General features: G+C 50.4%; 1 protein-coding gene across 3 annotated transcripts in view; it reads right to left on the minus strand.

Moving 5' to 3' along the window:
• The window catches only part of TPRG1 (tumor protein p63 regulated 1), a 38,094-nt gene that overhangs the window by 10,267 nt on the left and 12,535 nt on the right, over window positions 1-15,292 (minus strand). For all 3 annotated transcript variants that reach the window (XM_088132103.1, XM_088132104.1, XM_088132102.1), the window contains one exon: window positions 14,877-15,053. In XM_088132103.1, coding sequence (XP_087988229.1) covers window positions 14,877-15,053 — 177 coding nt within the window. The remainder of the gene's footprint in view (window positions 1-14,876; window positions 15,054-15,292) is intronic.

Below are 15,292 nucleotides of genomic sequence, written 5' to 3' on the forward strand. Positions count from 1 at the left end.
ATTGTCAAATACCCCCCCCCTTTCTTCTTTCTGCTCCTTCCTGAATGCATAAACACAGCTCTGTTCATGGGCTCCTAACTCTGGGGTAGAGAAAGCAGAGTAGAAGAAAGAAGAAAATAAACAGATTTAAGCACTGTTTTTTTCCTATTCACGAAGCACCTGGCTCTCTTTCGAGAGAGAAAACAAAACAGAACGTGCGCATTTTCTCCCGCGGAGATAGATCTCCAACCTGTGGCCCTCCAGTTATGTGAAAGGGCAGCTATGGCTGTGCAAATAGCAGATGATGGGAAGTCTAACCCCCCCCCCATACCTGGAGGGGATTAGATTTGGGGGGGGGTATTGTTTGCAAATACCTATGGATGTTGGTGCTTCCTTGGAGAGATTAAATGCTGTACAAATTAGATACACGCAGAACAGTGGAGGATAAAATGCCTTCCCTCCCAATTCCACACCCTAGGGATCACTCAACGCTGGGATGGGGGCTGATCATCCCAGTGCGTAACTACCAGTTGCAATCCCTTCCTTGCTTGCATTACAAAGGAATACAAACATAAGTAACCTGCAAACTTTTTTTAAAATTATTTTTAGGTCAAATCCTTCTGTCAACTACCATCAAATCAGGTCTTAGAGCAGTGTTCTCAACCTTGGCCACTTTAAGACAGGTGGACTTCAACTCCCAGAATTCCCCAGCCAGCCATGGTTGGCTGGGGGATTCTGGAAGTTGAAGTCCACCCGTCTTAAAGTGGCCAAGGTTGAGAAACACTGTCTTAGAGAGATGCACAACCGTTCCTTATTAGCCATGCAATCACTAACAGTAATTAAAGACAGATGCCAGGTGAACAGAGTTCAAATGTCCACGTATTGTCCCACCTTCTTCAGTCTGGTGCCTGAAACTGCCATTGCAACTCCAATATCCCCATCCAGCAGGGTGGGTGGAGAATGATTGGGACTGTAGTCCATCACACCTGGATGGAGAAGGCAGTCTAAGAAAGTTGGGATAAGGGCGAATGAAAAACGATGCAGCGGCAGAAATGCTGGTGGTGCTTGGAGGAGGCTCCTGTGGCATCAATCCTGCAAAGGTCCCACTGCTTTATCCCTGGGCACAAGTCAACGCTGGGCACGGGTCCAGCAGCTGTGGGAGTCAGTAGCTGCATTCGCAGATCAGGTACCTTTGGGTAGGATTCAGCTTGCTTCGTTTCTATGTGATTTAGCCCGTTGCTATAGAATAGTTCGGTGAGTTGTGCAACCCCCAGATGAAATCATCATCACCATCATCATCTGGACCTTGAAGACCATCAGCACTGACAAAATCACCATCAGTCCATTGCAAAAGGCAGCTTTGCTTGGAACAGCTCACGTCCTGCGATGATACATTTCACGCCATCAGACAAGAACATCTGCCTATCCCAGGTCCTTGGGAAGGAATCGACAGGTGGACAAAAATGCCAAATCTGGTCTAAACATCTGGCTGACTGCGCCACCAACCACAATAGCCCCGGAACAAGCGCATGAATGCTGCCCTTGTGCTGATGATGACTTGCTTAAGCTTTAGGGACCCCCCCCCCCACCTTCTTTCATACCAGACTGCCTGTGCCTATGACCCAGTGAAGAAGTCCTTTGCTATGTCCCAACTCTGGCACAGGTACATTTGATGGGATCAACAAAAGGATGGACCAAGCGGTTCCCCCTTGACTGGAGTTGGAAGCTGCCCGAGTCCCATTGCCTGTCGCTTTGAAGCAACTGATTTGGACACCAATTAGTATCTCATCAGTCTGGCTAGGTATGGGGAAGTCAGGATGGGTGGCCACCAAGAAGCCAGTGCAGAAGTAAAATAATTTCGAAGAAAACAGCAAAAATGTTTGCTTTTTAATGGCCACACTTAGGCTGTTGAACACCCTGCTTCAAGAGTCAGATCAGCTCCCTCTAGAGCAGTGTTTCTCAACCTCAGGAACCTTCAGATGTGTGGACTACACTTCCCAGAATTCCCCAGCCAGCCATGCTGGCTGGGGAATTCTGGGAGTTGAAGTCCACACATCTGAAGGTTCCTGAGGTTGAGAAACACTGCTCTAGATGATAGCCTTTGATTAAGTGGTTAAGGCCCTCACTGGATCTCACTGCATCTCACTGGAAGTGTAAATTTTGTCTGACACACTATGCAATTTGCTACCTCTCTCTTCTTTTACTCTATCGCCATCTTTGCAAACATTTTTGCTGTTTTCTTCGAAATTATTTTACTTCTGCACTGGCTTCTTGGTGGCCACCCATCCTGACTTCCCCATACCTAGCCAGACTGATGAGATACTAACTGGTGTCCAAATCAGTTGTATAAAAGCGACAGGCAATGGGACTCGGGCAGCTTCCAGCTCCAGTCAAGGGGGAACCGCTTGGTCCAGGTTCCAACCCTTAGGGAAGAAAAGAAGGTTGATCAGATGAAAGAGGAGACTCTCCTAAGCCTTGGAAGAGCAAGGCAGGAATCTCAGCCCCTGAATAGTACTGCTGTGTTGTGCCTCACCTCAAGAACATTGATAGATCACCCATAATCCTGAAGGCTGGTTGTGAGTCTTCCTATGGAGCAGGCACTCCAGCATTTGTTCACTTGGGGGGCTAATAGAAGATCTCCAAGTTCACATGTCCACCTAACAGCCATTGCCTCCTTCAGCTGAAATGTTCTACCTACATTCTGGAATCAGGAGAAGACTAGGCTGGCATGAAATGGGCATTCCCCCTTAGATGACCCCTCTCTTGCTTCAAGTTGCTTCTCTTCCCATTCCCTGCCAATACCAATTTCCTTCCATAGTTATGAACAGCAAAGCCTAACAGATTTTACACAGCTAGAGTGGTGTTCAAATAAAGGGAAGGGGAGAGGAACCTCAGCGCAGCCAAGCAGGATTTTTACCCCTTTGATTCATGGCTGGGGATGAGATGAAGGAACATCATGAGGACATGTGAGAAGAAAGAAGCAGCGAGAGCCAGCTTGGCTGCAGTTCAGTACAACTGGGATAAAGGATTTGGGGAAGGAGGACTGGACCAGCCTGTTGGTTCACTCCTTGAAAAACCACTGCCAGTTGATGTGGGCAACATTAGACTTACTGAATGTGGTCAACACCAGAACAAAGCTGAGCCAAGAATGTATTTACTGTTAAGCCCCAGGGACCTCCTGGGTGGAAAATTTCTCCTGCCTTTTTTCTAGCAGTTACCATCCAGTTTGAGAACAATAAATGTGGTTTAGAAATTCATTCAAAGAAGAAGAAAATTACAGAGAAGTTATCCAGGATTGGAGTTGGGTGCCCCTGTACCCGGTTAGTGACCAGGTGGGTCAAAACTTCAGAGAAACGGCCAGACCCATATCTCTGTCCACAAATGGGGTAGGGAACTTTGGAAGGCCAATCGTGCCAGCCTCCTAATTATACTAGAAAAAAATGTAAAGTCTTGAAAGGAAGTTATTCAACCAGACGTGGAAACCAGTCAAGATGGGGAATAAGGATGGAAAGAACAGATTTCTTCCATTGCTGTATTTTTCTCTAGTAGGCTTCAAGTCCTGCACATCATCTGTGCAAATAGATTTGGTTCATCAAAAGGCACCAGTGGCTTCCACCCCACTTTGTATGTTTCTTTCCTTTCCCTTCCTCCTCCTCCTGCTTCTCCTCATCTTTCTTTTCATTGTCCTCTTCCTCTTCCTCTTCCTCCTCCTCCTCCACCACCACAACCACCACCACAAATTCCTTCTCCTTCTCCTTCTCCTTCTCCTTCTCCTTCTCCTTCCTCCTCTCAAGCTACAGAACTCACGTTAAAAATATAGCCGGAAGCGGCATGCGGAGATTTCTGAGGAAGCACAGCTCATAGGGCAAGGCGTAGAGATCCAAAGGGGACCACGGGAGAGTAAATGCAGAGGCTGGTGAAACCACCCCAGGAGGAGAGCCTTTTAAAGGGCAAAGCAAGGGAAGCCCAAAGCTGTTTCTTCCCTTTCGTTTTTTGCAGAAGCCCAAGCCATCCATCCCTGGCACACTGCAATGCTGCTCTTGGCCTCATCTGCAGGGGACCCAAAGGAGGAGGGAAGTTGGCACCTTGGAGGGCGGGGAATGCTGTCAAGCAAAGGGGGTCCCCCACCCCCACCCCCACCCTGCCAAGCCAGCCGTGGAGACGCTGCCACTGAGACAGACCAGGAGAGGCTGGGTGTGGAGCAGGCACGCTTCCAGTCCCAACCCTCTTCCACTCCCCACCCCCAAGCAGGTGGCATCTTTCTGGGCTCTGGAGTCACCTGGCTGCCAACCAAAAAGCTTTGGGCTCCACCAGCTAATCTGTCCCTTTTCCACTTCAGGAGAACAAGAAGGAAAGCTCCAAATCCTTGCCCAGGGCCGGCCGGAGACATCCTGCGAAGAACCCAGTGGTTCCCCTGGCCCTCTGGCTGGGTGCAAAAAACAAGCCATCAAGCAAAGAAACGAACAAAAACACTTTTTAAAGCTAACATTTGAAGTGTGTCTTTTGCTTACAGCTGGCAACGGGGTGGCCTGCCCTAGCAGCTGCAGGCAGCAGGCTGAGAGCACGGCAGCCGTTTAAGATACACTGCTCTTCCTCAAGGCTTGGCCGTTGCCGCAGCCCCGGGGGATCCGGCTCCTTTTCCCCAGCGGGAGGGCCGGCCTTGATCCGAGGGGGGGCTCCAAGGGGGCCAACCCAGGGCATTAAGGAAAGCCCCCCCCCACTTAGAAAACAGGCAGAGGGACGTGGGGTGGAGGTGTCAGCTTAAGGCTGGAAAGACCCAGTTGGAGTCCACCTCAACCACGGACCTTCACAGAGTGTGGTTGAGGGGAGACGTTGCAGGGGGCACCCCTTGTAGATCACCTGAACTGAGTCAGCATATGAATCTAAGAAAGAAAAAATAGAAGAAGATAAGTCTCCTTCAATGGGAGGGTGCATCCTGATGAGCCCATGCACATACCCATGTGGTTTTCTTGGCCACCATGAGAACGTGGCGGCCATCGTTTTTGGCCCGGGTGGGTTTTGGACGTGCTGGGCAAGGTGACCGCCGTGAGGTCTGGATCCTGCGCTGCGTAGCCCTCTGATGTGCGCCAAGGCTGGCCGACTGCTGCGATCCCGTCTATGCAGACCTCAGGATGATATCCTGCTGGTCCCATCTGGATCCTGGGAGCCGTGGGGGCAAGGTGGGCCGGTGCCTTCTCAGAGCCCTTGCCAAGCATGGAAGGGGCAACGCGCTCACCGTGGGAATCAGCCACTCTTGCTGGGTGGGATGCAGGCGAAGGCACCACATTCCCAAACCAGACACTCTGCGATTCTGGAATCAGGCCTTCCGCGTCCTTGCAATGAGGCATCACACACACACACACACACACACCCCTCTTTGGGTATGTTAGGTAAGCAAGCATGAACCCATTTTTAAATAGCTATGCTGAATCCTCAGTTACAGGGGCAACGGGTGCCTCGCTGGAAGACCTGAAGGACCAGGTTGGGGACAGATCCTCATGGAGAACATCTGTCTCTCTGGTCACTAGGAGTCAGCAACAGTTTGATGGCATGCCATGTCATCATCGTCATCATCGTCATCATCACCAATCCAGGAATCACAGCCGCCAAAGATCTGGAATCAGCTCTGAAGGTCAAGGCTGCAGCCCTCATGGAATTACCTGTAGTGTCTTTTGGCTTTCAAAGTGGTCAGTGTTGAAATTTATGCTCCCTCTCCCTCCCCACCCCCACCCCACTTTTGGGATGCTGGACCTCCTCCTGGGACAGTCCTGCTCGGAGATGCTCTGGAGGTTACGCCAGCCAAGCAACGCAGCCATAATTACAGGTGAGAAGGCCACTTTGCATGGTGGCTAAGGTTAGGGTGAGGGTTAGGGTGAGGGTTGCAAACTCCAGGTGGGAACTGAAGGGTGGGGGGAGATCGCGAGCCATTTAGCAAGGTGCTTTTCCTCCTTTCGAAGATTGGTGCCCTCTCCCCCTCCCATTCCTGTCAGGGAAAGCGAGCCAGAATGAACGAAACCCTGAGAGATCAGGTCTAATTTCCTCTCTCTGTCTTCCGCCGTGTATGTGTGTAAACCCACCCCTGGCAGGGAGTTTCCAGTTCCCATACACTGGGTAACCTCAGAAAATGGGTCCCATCAGGAAACACGTCCGGGAACGGTGTCTGGATGTGCCAGGAATCTCAGTGCCCAGTAGCCAAACCAGATACCTTCACACATACAGTACAGATGACAAACCCTGGATCTTTTATCTTACTCATTTCCCCTCCCCCCAGGCTTGGGTTGCTCCTTGGATGGGAGACCACTCGGAGATCCCACGGGGTGTCAGAAAAACTTCCCGGAAGAAGGCAAAGGAAAACTGCTCCCCTCCTGCAGCCCAGAAGAGCCTGTGGACTCACCCCTGGCGGGATGAGGCCGTCCAGGGAAGGGGGGTCTTGCTGGGGGAGGGGCCCGGGTGGGGAGCAGCTGTTGGGGCGTCTGAGCAGGCTGGGGGGATCCAGAAGTTCTGGTCGGGTGGGGGAGGCGCCTGGGAGCAGGTTTCGTCTTGACTGAACGCAAATCTCCCAGCAGCAGCCAAGTGGAAGAAAGCAGATGTTGTCGTGGGGGGGCATCTGGAAGCCAAATCCGTGGGCTGGGGCTGGAGGTTTATTTCCCCTCGGTTGCAAGTTAAACAGAAGAGTTGGGGGAGCTGGGGGTGGGGGCAAGGCGAAGGCAAAGGCGGGGGGGGGAGCCACACCAAGATCTGCTTCGTGCCCACTGAGTCATGGGGTAATTTGGGCAGTGTCTTCTGCCCCTCCAGGGGATTGGTGTGTTCCTACCAGCCCAGCCCAGCAGAGGAATGGTGCCAAATCTGCCCCCGGGGTGTGTGTGTGTGTGTGCGCGTGCGTGTGCGGGTGCAACTGCCGCTCTCCTTCTTCCTGCCCCTTGCAGGGGGCAATGGCCACAGGGCACCACAGCTCAGCCCCAGCCCAGAGCATTTGCCGGCTCAGCTGGGGAGAACAAGCCAGTGCCTACATTCAGAAAGATGCCTTTTGACTGGTGGATTATGGGCCATCAAGTCATTGTTGACTCTTAGCAACCACAGAGATAGATGTTCTCCAGCATGACCTGTCCCCAACCTGGTCCTTCAGGTCCTCCAACAGGGCCCCCATCGCCACTGTCACTGAGTCCCTCCTCCTTGTTGCTGGTCGTCCTCTTCTTCTCTTTCATAGAATCGTAGAATCATCGAATGATGGGGTTGGAAGGGACCTTGGAGGTCTTCTCGTCCAGCCCCTGCCCAAGGCAGGAGTCCTCAGACCATCTCGGACAAAGGGTGGTCCAGTCTTTTCTTGAAGACCGCCAGCGCTGGAGCTCCCACGCCTCCGGGAGACAAGCTGTCCCACGGCTGGATAGCTCTCACGGTCAGGAAATTCCTCCTCGCGTCCAGGCTGGATCTCCCTCGGAAGAGCTTCCGCCCATTGCTCCTTCCTTCCACCTTTCCCAGCATCACAACCTTCTCCAGAAAGTTAGGCCTCCATATAATGTGTCTGAGGGAGGATGGTTCAAGGGCACCAATGCTCTTCCCCTCCTGCTTTTCAGAGTCCGACTCTGGCTTTCACAGAGTGTCGCAGGGACTACTGTGGCCTGCACGACCTCGGCCTGCGTAGGTGGAGACACGTCCCAATACGCTTGTCCTGGATTGACTCCATTTTCTGAATTTGCACAACGCATGGCAGAGTTGAGGACGGCGGAGGCCTGGCTTGGTGGCAATGCAGAGGAGGAGAAGGGTCAGGGCCCTAGTGGAGCACCAGCTGAACATGAGCCAGCACTGTGATAAGGCGGCTGAAAAGGCCAGCAAGATCCTGGGCCCCACTAATAGAACCACTGCATCCAGACCAAAGGGGCTGATCACTGCACTCTACTCCGTGCTAGTTAAATCCGGCTTAGACGTTTGTGTCCAGCTCTTTGCAATGGGCTTCAAGCGGGACGTAGAAGAGCGTGGAATGGGTTGAGGGATGAGATTCCAGGATTGTAAGGACCCCGGAAACCAAGCCCAGTTTGAGAGGGAAGCGGCTGAGCTTACAAAAGAGAAAAGACTGGCCTGCAAAAACATCCCCCAAGGCTGCCCTTTGCAAGAGGGGCCAGGGGGTGGGCGGTGAAGACCCCCCCACTACTGAAACTGAGAGCAAGAGAAGAACCAACGGACTGGAATCAAGAAGCTCTGGATGAATATCAGGAGGAACTGCCTGATCGTCAGCACCCCCCTCCCTGAATGCTTTTATTTGGGTCGGATTCTGCACTAACCAGAGGGTTGAACTGGGCGACCTTGAAGATCCCTCCCTTCTCACACACTCTGTGATAAAGCAACCAGAGAGGCTGAGTTAGCATTGCATCCGAAGCCATCGTGAAGCACTGAAGGTTAAACTGCAGCACGCTTGACATGCTGTGTGGATATAATCCCTGGTTCCTTAGCAACCCTGGTTAAACATGTAGTATGGACACCGTTTCAGAGCTTTAAGCAGTGCTCATAAAGTCAGCATCCCCCAATTCAGGAAGTGGGGCTGGATCAGGTCAAAAGTTGTACTGCCAGAGAGCTCCCATCACCCGCCTTTAGTCAAGTCCATCTGCCTGTCCTGGATCTCTTGCAATGTCACAGAGGAGAAGACCAGGGATGGTCGCTACGGAAGAAGGAATGAATGGAAGCTTGACCGGGGTTAGGCTGCCTAAGGCCAAGAATGCCACATCTCTTCCAACTTGGAGAAGTTCCTAGCCCACAAATGCCAGCCGGGTTTAGAATTCATATGCTTTCTCGGTCTCTCTCTTTCTCTCTCTCTGGGGTGAAAAATCCTCAAGGACAAGTGAAGGAGAATTTGGCAGGGGTACGTTGCTCTTGGGCACCCTGGGAGCTCCTGCTGGGAAGGTCAACCCAGCCATATCCAGAGGGAAGAGTGCCATCTGCTGAAGGATGGAGAGAAACTCAGCAGGGAGTTTCCTTGCCACCCTCCTTCCTCAAACTCAGCAGAGAACAGCCTTTGTGGGTGAGCTGCCAGTCAAAGGGCCTTGGAGCACCCTGGGGCACCACTAGAACAACGGGTGGCCCAGGAACCCCAACCTTTGGGACTTCCAAATCTTTGCAATCCTGGAGGATCCCAGCATTTCTTCCCTGTGTGAACCACCAGCAGCAAAGACTTCTTTGCAATGGCTGGAGAAAGCAGCCAGAACCCCATGGAGACCTTCCCTTGCCTTGGATGAGGACGGATGGCGCCCCTTCCCTAAAATTTGCTGTCTCTTTCCTTCTGTTCTTTTAGAAACAAAGAATAAAGATGCATTCTCAGCTCAGCCCTCCTTTCCCAAGGAGGACATCACTTTTCAAGCTACTCCCCAATCTTGCTGAAGGGCCCTTAAGGCTGAGCTCTTGCGGAGAATGTTGGCTTACGGACCTCTCAATCTAAGTTCGGCTTCATTCTGGAGAGAGATTGGTTTGAATGGTTATGGATTTAGGAAGGTGGACTGCTGGAAATCCGTATGAAGTTGGCAGGATAAACATAACATCAACGTAAGTAAGAAAGGAGTCCCAAGAATGCCCGCTTGTTCATGCTTTGACCCAGCTTTTTCTTGGGTGGGAAGGGGAGGCAAGCGATGTCACGCACATCGTGGTGTCCCAGGGCAAATGACGCAGATTGGAATTAGACTATGAATCATTTGCACAGTAGCACCCTTTGCACCTGAGCTCACTGTAGCTTCTACCAGGCACCTGCAGTGGACAGAGCTACTAATTACTCCTTCTGTCCACCCAATTTACATATCTCTGGGGAAGGACCCTTAAGGTTGTACCACCTTCTACATCAGTGTTTCTCAAGCTTGGCAACTTGAAGATGGGTGGACTTCAAGTTGCCAACCTTGAGAAACACTGTTCTACATCCTCACAAGTTCCCTGCATGCTCAAAGCCTTCTCCCAACATTCACACAACACAACTGGCCTACCTCTGGGTTGATCTGCAATCTCTGCGCTTTTCCTTTGCAGCACAGGGGAGACCTGTTGACTAGTTTCAGCCCGATGGAGCATTTCACCAACTTGATCTCCTGGTTAGCTGACTGAACAAAACCGTAATCCTTGATCTTGTTCCTAGTCGCTAGCTGCTAATTTGCACCGTCCCTGTATTTACAACTTCCCAAATTCTCTTGGTCAGGGACCCCTTATCGGGCCCTTTTGGGGGGCAACCCCTGCCATTGTTATCCCAGCTCCTTTGCCTTTGGAGAATTGTGAAGTTTGGAGAAGTTTGTGCCCAGCTGCTTCTTACCAAACCACCCCCCTGCAGCTATGCATTCTGAATTAATTCACGGCACCAGCAGTCTCCAGCAAAACGAGACACACCGTATTGATATTAATTATATACCCTGGCAAATCTCCCCACTTCTGAGCTCATCTGACACAGAGAAGGCCCTGGCTTCCTGCAAAGGCTGCCCCGGACCTCCCCGCCCGTATTCACACCTGAACCCAGCTTTGCTGCACCAAGGAGGCCCCGGGGCTAAAAGCCCAGCGACCAAACTTTCTCAAACCCCTCCGTTTCGAACCCATTTCTAGGCTGAACGGGTGAGGGAAGGACTTCTGCACAGACAGAGGAGGGTCCAAAAACGCAAACTTCTCAGGGGCTCAGGCTAGGCAGTCGTGACCAAGAGAAACGTCCTTCCCTCTCACTTGAGCCCCACACAACAGGGGTGGAAGAATTTCTGCCCGCTTGGCCTGCAAGCTGGGGCATGTCCCAAGGGGTACATAAGAAAAGGGGCAGAGCCACCCCTGGAGAAACGGGACCTCCGGTCAATATGGACTGGACCCTTGAACTTTCTCCACTGGCACCTTTCTCCACTCCAACTTTGCACGCCTATTTGGGGAGAAAGGGAGAATATGGAATAATGGATCCTCCAGTCACAGGGGCAGTATATCACCGAACACTAGCTGCAACGGGTTAGTGGGAAGCCAGGTAAGATTTCAGAGTTCACCTCAGCTGTCCTTGGATTTTAATGAAATGTAAATTGAATTAGATGTAGCTTCTGGATCACCTTCATTTTGGCTACCCTTGGTTCTTCACTGGCTATGTTCACACAACACGTTCAACCAGGTCAAATAAAGGCCTGGAAAATGCATTTGGACAACCTGATCAACTTGCTCTTGCTTAGGTTTCTGGGACTTGGTGTGTTGTGTGAATCCAACTGACTTTTTTTTTAACTCAGTGTTTCTCAACCTTGGCGACTTTAAGATGTGTGGACTTCAAATCCCAGAATTCCCCAGCCAGCCTTGCTGGCTAGGGAATTCTGGGACTTGAAGTCCACACATCTTAAAGTCGCCAAGGTTGAGCAACACTGTCTTAATTTATAATTCCACAAAGATTAAAGCCTTCATTTAACGGACTAATTGGCAAGAAGAGCGCCTGTTATTTTCAACCGTCTGTTAAAAACAAAATGCATCATTTGCATCAATGGACATCCTTGGTGTAAAATGCCATAATTTGACACAAACGATGGACTTGACATCATTTACACAATGAAGTGGTTATGCAAAGGCCATAAACCACCGCAGATGTCATAAAACGATGGTAAAATTAAGATAAACTCAACTGCCTCAGCCAGACTCCTCTGGATGCAAGAAACACGTTCATTATTTTGGGGGGTTCGTGGATGGAAACATGATCCGATGCATTTAGGTCTGATAAAGTGGAGACCTGTTCAATTGAGGCCTCACTGTATTATGAGAACTAAATCCAGAAATTAATGCAGTCACCCAGGGAGTCCAAAAAAAGTCAACATGGCGACTGCAACGGTATGATTAAGCTCCCCCTGATTTTATGTGCATTGCACACGTGATACACATAAAAAACAGGTGGAGCTTCAATTGCACTGTCAAGGCCTCCATCTTGACTTTTTTGACCATACTCCTACAAGGACCAGTTTAAGAACGTTGTGTGAATGCAGCCCCCGTTCGTCAACTGGGGCCTCTCCATAACAGAGCCCATGGAAAAGAGGATCAGCAGGGTCAAGATGGGGACATTTCCGTCAAGGCAGGACCTTAACAAGGGGGAAAATCAAAATTTACAGGAAGAGGGGAGATGGGGGAAATGGCAGTGCCGGTGCACGAGATCTTGGGTGCTGGAAAAAAAATATTAAGGATCGCTTTTTAGTCATCAGAAGGAGGATGTGTTCAGACTTGCTGGCCCCGTTAGGATGCAGCCATTAAAGAGGTCCTTAGTAATTATTTCCTTAAGGAGCATGGCTGATGAGGAAGAGTCTTTTATATGATCTTCCAAAAGCAAGCTCTGGGATATTGCTAACAGGATATAATTATTGTAGAGGATATTAACCTAAACCCAGAAAAACGTCAGGTGTTGAATCCAGACAGACGGAGGCTTCAAATGCTGGAAACCTTCCTCAACTCAACGCTTTCACAGCCACCTCTTCTCAAAGCCAGCCACGGCGGTTAATTTCTCCCTTGTCCGGGAGGCTGTTTCTCCCCACCCTTCCTTCCCCTTTGAGAGTGGCAGAGTGGGGGCCAATGACATCCCACGGGAGGGCAGATTTTGCCCTGGGAACGCAGTTGCTGACCTCCAGAGGGCACAACTCAGAACTGGGGGGAAGAGGTGCCCTTAAAAGAACTTCAGGCAGTCTTGGCATTAACCCCCACCTCCCAATTTTGAAAACTAGAAATGTAATCCCAGAGCTGGGAAACGGAGCTGCTGCAGAGCAACGTTTCATAGCAGAATGGACGAGAGCTGTCCTGCGCTGCATCCGATGGGAATAATCTGTTTTTCTCGCACTGCTGGTCAAGCGCATTATCAGTCCCTCTGGGTTCCAATAATGGAGAATCAGGGAGAAACCATGCCCTAATCAGGGAACCCTCAAGGAGGAAATCAGACACCCATCAGGACTGGCAGGGCAAGCCACCAGACAGAAGCAGCCAGCAAACTCCACTCCCCACTGCACTGATGAAGTCACCTAGCCTGGGGACAAAACGTCTCCAGTAGAAGAGACTCTCTGTAGCTCAGGGTCCTTGGTGCTCTCTGAGCTTGGTGGTTTGCTTTGCAGACATCTCGTTACCCAACTAGGTAACTCGGCTACTATATATAAACTCGGAGCAAACCCCACCCTCCCTAACGCTGATGATGTTACCTAGCAAGGTAACGAAACATCTGCAAGAAAACAACCAAGCTCAGAGAGCACCAAGGACTCCACAGTTCGACGCTGAGCCTCAGAGATTCTCTTCTATTGGAACATTATCAGTGCGAGGGAGGGTGGGGTTTGCTCCCTGTTTATATACAGTCGCTTGCCCTGCCAGTTTTGGTGGGAGCGTCTCAAGCATAGTTTCAGCTGGGAAACTGCAAGTGTCCTAGACCAAGCTAAGTCCAAAAATGCTGGGGAATTCCTGGAAGCCTGGCATTCAGACAAATCAGCCATCAATAGACACGTAGAGATAAACAACATCTACACACCATTCAAAGGAGACAAAGAAAAGGAAACAAAAAGACCAGAACACCTCCTTGCCAGCAGCCAACAGCCAGATAAGCAGGGATTAACCCCAGACAAACAATCAGGCAGAAAACAATACCCTAATCGAGGAACTGCCAAGGAGAAACCCACACCCCCACCAACTCTGGCAGGGCAAGCTACTGTATATAAACAGGGAGAAAACCCCACTCCCCCGCAGCACTGACGATGATGTTACCTGGTTGGGAATGAAATGTCTGCAAGCAGTCAACTAAGCTCAGAGAGCACCTACGACCCAGCAGGATTCTGGATTCCCCAACAACACCGAATATAAAAAGAATATACTTATAATTTAAATGTACAGTTAACAAAGCCACAGAGTAGTTATAGAAAGCAAAATAAAGACCCCCCCAAAAAAAATCTACCATAGATTCAGGTATTCCAACACCTCGTCCTGTTTCAGCGCTGCTATGACCACGTTCATGTCATTCTATTACATCAAATTTTTGCTCTAATGTAATAAGGAGCCTCTTCTTTTTGAAACTGGTACTGTTTTCCTCTGATGGGATCTTCCTTTTCTCCATTTTGCACCCACGGAGATGAGCAGCGTCTAAAACCATAATGGCAACCATGCACGCGCCAGCCTCGCATTAGCTGAATTTGGGGTCACCTTGAACGTGCCCTGGTATCAATTTACCACGCGCCCTAAACTGAATATCACAGTATTCGAATGTGCACTCACCGCGACCAACCTGTATAGCGTTCTGCCTATCTAGCTAGCTAGCTATTGATCTAAAACTGTAGTACTGAGCGGTCTAAGGCTCTTAAACAAACAATCGTAGACCACGCAGAGCTTTGATCCCACTTGCACTGTATTTTCACCGTACCCTGCAGACACCCTTGTCCTAGTCTCTTTTCACACAACATATTTCACCGTGTTATTGAAGACCTTGCGGCTGCATTTTCCCAAGACACAAAGCCGGGTTACTGTAACCATGGTTACTTTTCTGCAGCTTCGCATATTTTACCAGGCAGCTCTCTTTGTTAGTTTATAATTCAGTGTATTGTGCAAATATTGTGCAGAAAAGGGGCACAGGAAGTCATCTGTTTCGGCACATTGTGCAAAACCAGCCACAGAGTTGGAAGGAGCCCTTAAGACGGTGTTTCTCAACCTTCATGGCTGGCTGGGGACTTCTGGGAGTTGAAGTCCACACATCTTAAAGTGGCCAAGTTGAGAAATGCTGGTCTACAAGAAGAGGCTTCCTGCTTCTGGGAATTCAACTCTTTACCCTCTTTGACTTTTTGGCCGCTACGTCATACCAAGCTGAAAGTCAACATGGGGGTTCCATGTTGTTCCTGTTGGTGGTTGAAAGCCACCCTCCGTTGGAAATCTGCTGGATCCCTTCCCTTCCCTTCCCTCCCCTCTGATGAGTCACGGCGCCTCACCTGTCCAAGGACCTCTCTGGAAAAGTGAAGGGGCCTGTGCAGATCTGCTCGATGTAGCTCAGAGGGATCCTCTGGATCTCCAGGCACTTGAGCATGATGAAGTCATATTTGCAGACCAGGAGGGCAGTGTCTGTGATCACCACAATCCGCTCCTTCTCGATGTTCCAGTGATCTATCCTGGGATAAAGTACAGAAAGGGCAAAATAACACCGATGACCAGGTGCACTTCCAGCCCCCAAGTCTCTGCCCAGGGAGATCCCAGTTTAGTACACTCCATGCCAAGGGCCGTGAACAACGATGCCTGGATTTTTTCCCCCGCAAAACGCTGGGAATCCACATTCTTCATTATTTTGGAGACAGGGAGCGCAATTGAAAATGAGCCAGCAGTCCTCTCTGTGTCCTCCAGGTGGCAGTAC

This window comes from Python bivittatus, unplaced genomic scaffold, assembly GCF_059951505.1.
Source record: "Python bivittatus isolate LINGU-HERP-01145 unplaced genomic scaffold, Pbiv_v1 ctg000980_np1212, whole genome shotgun sequence".
NCBI classification, from domain to species: Eukaryota; Metazoa; Chordata; class Lepidosauria; order Squamata; family Pythonidae; genus Python; species Python bivittatus.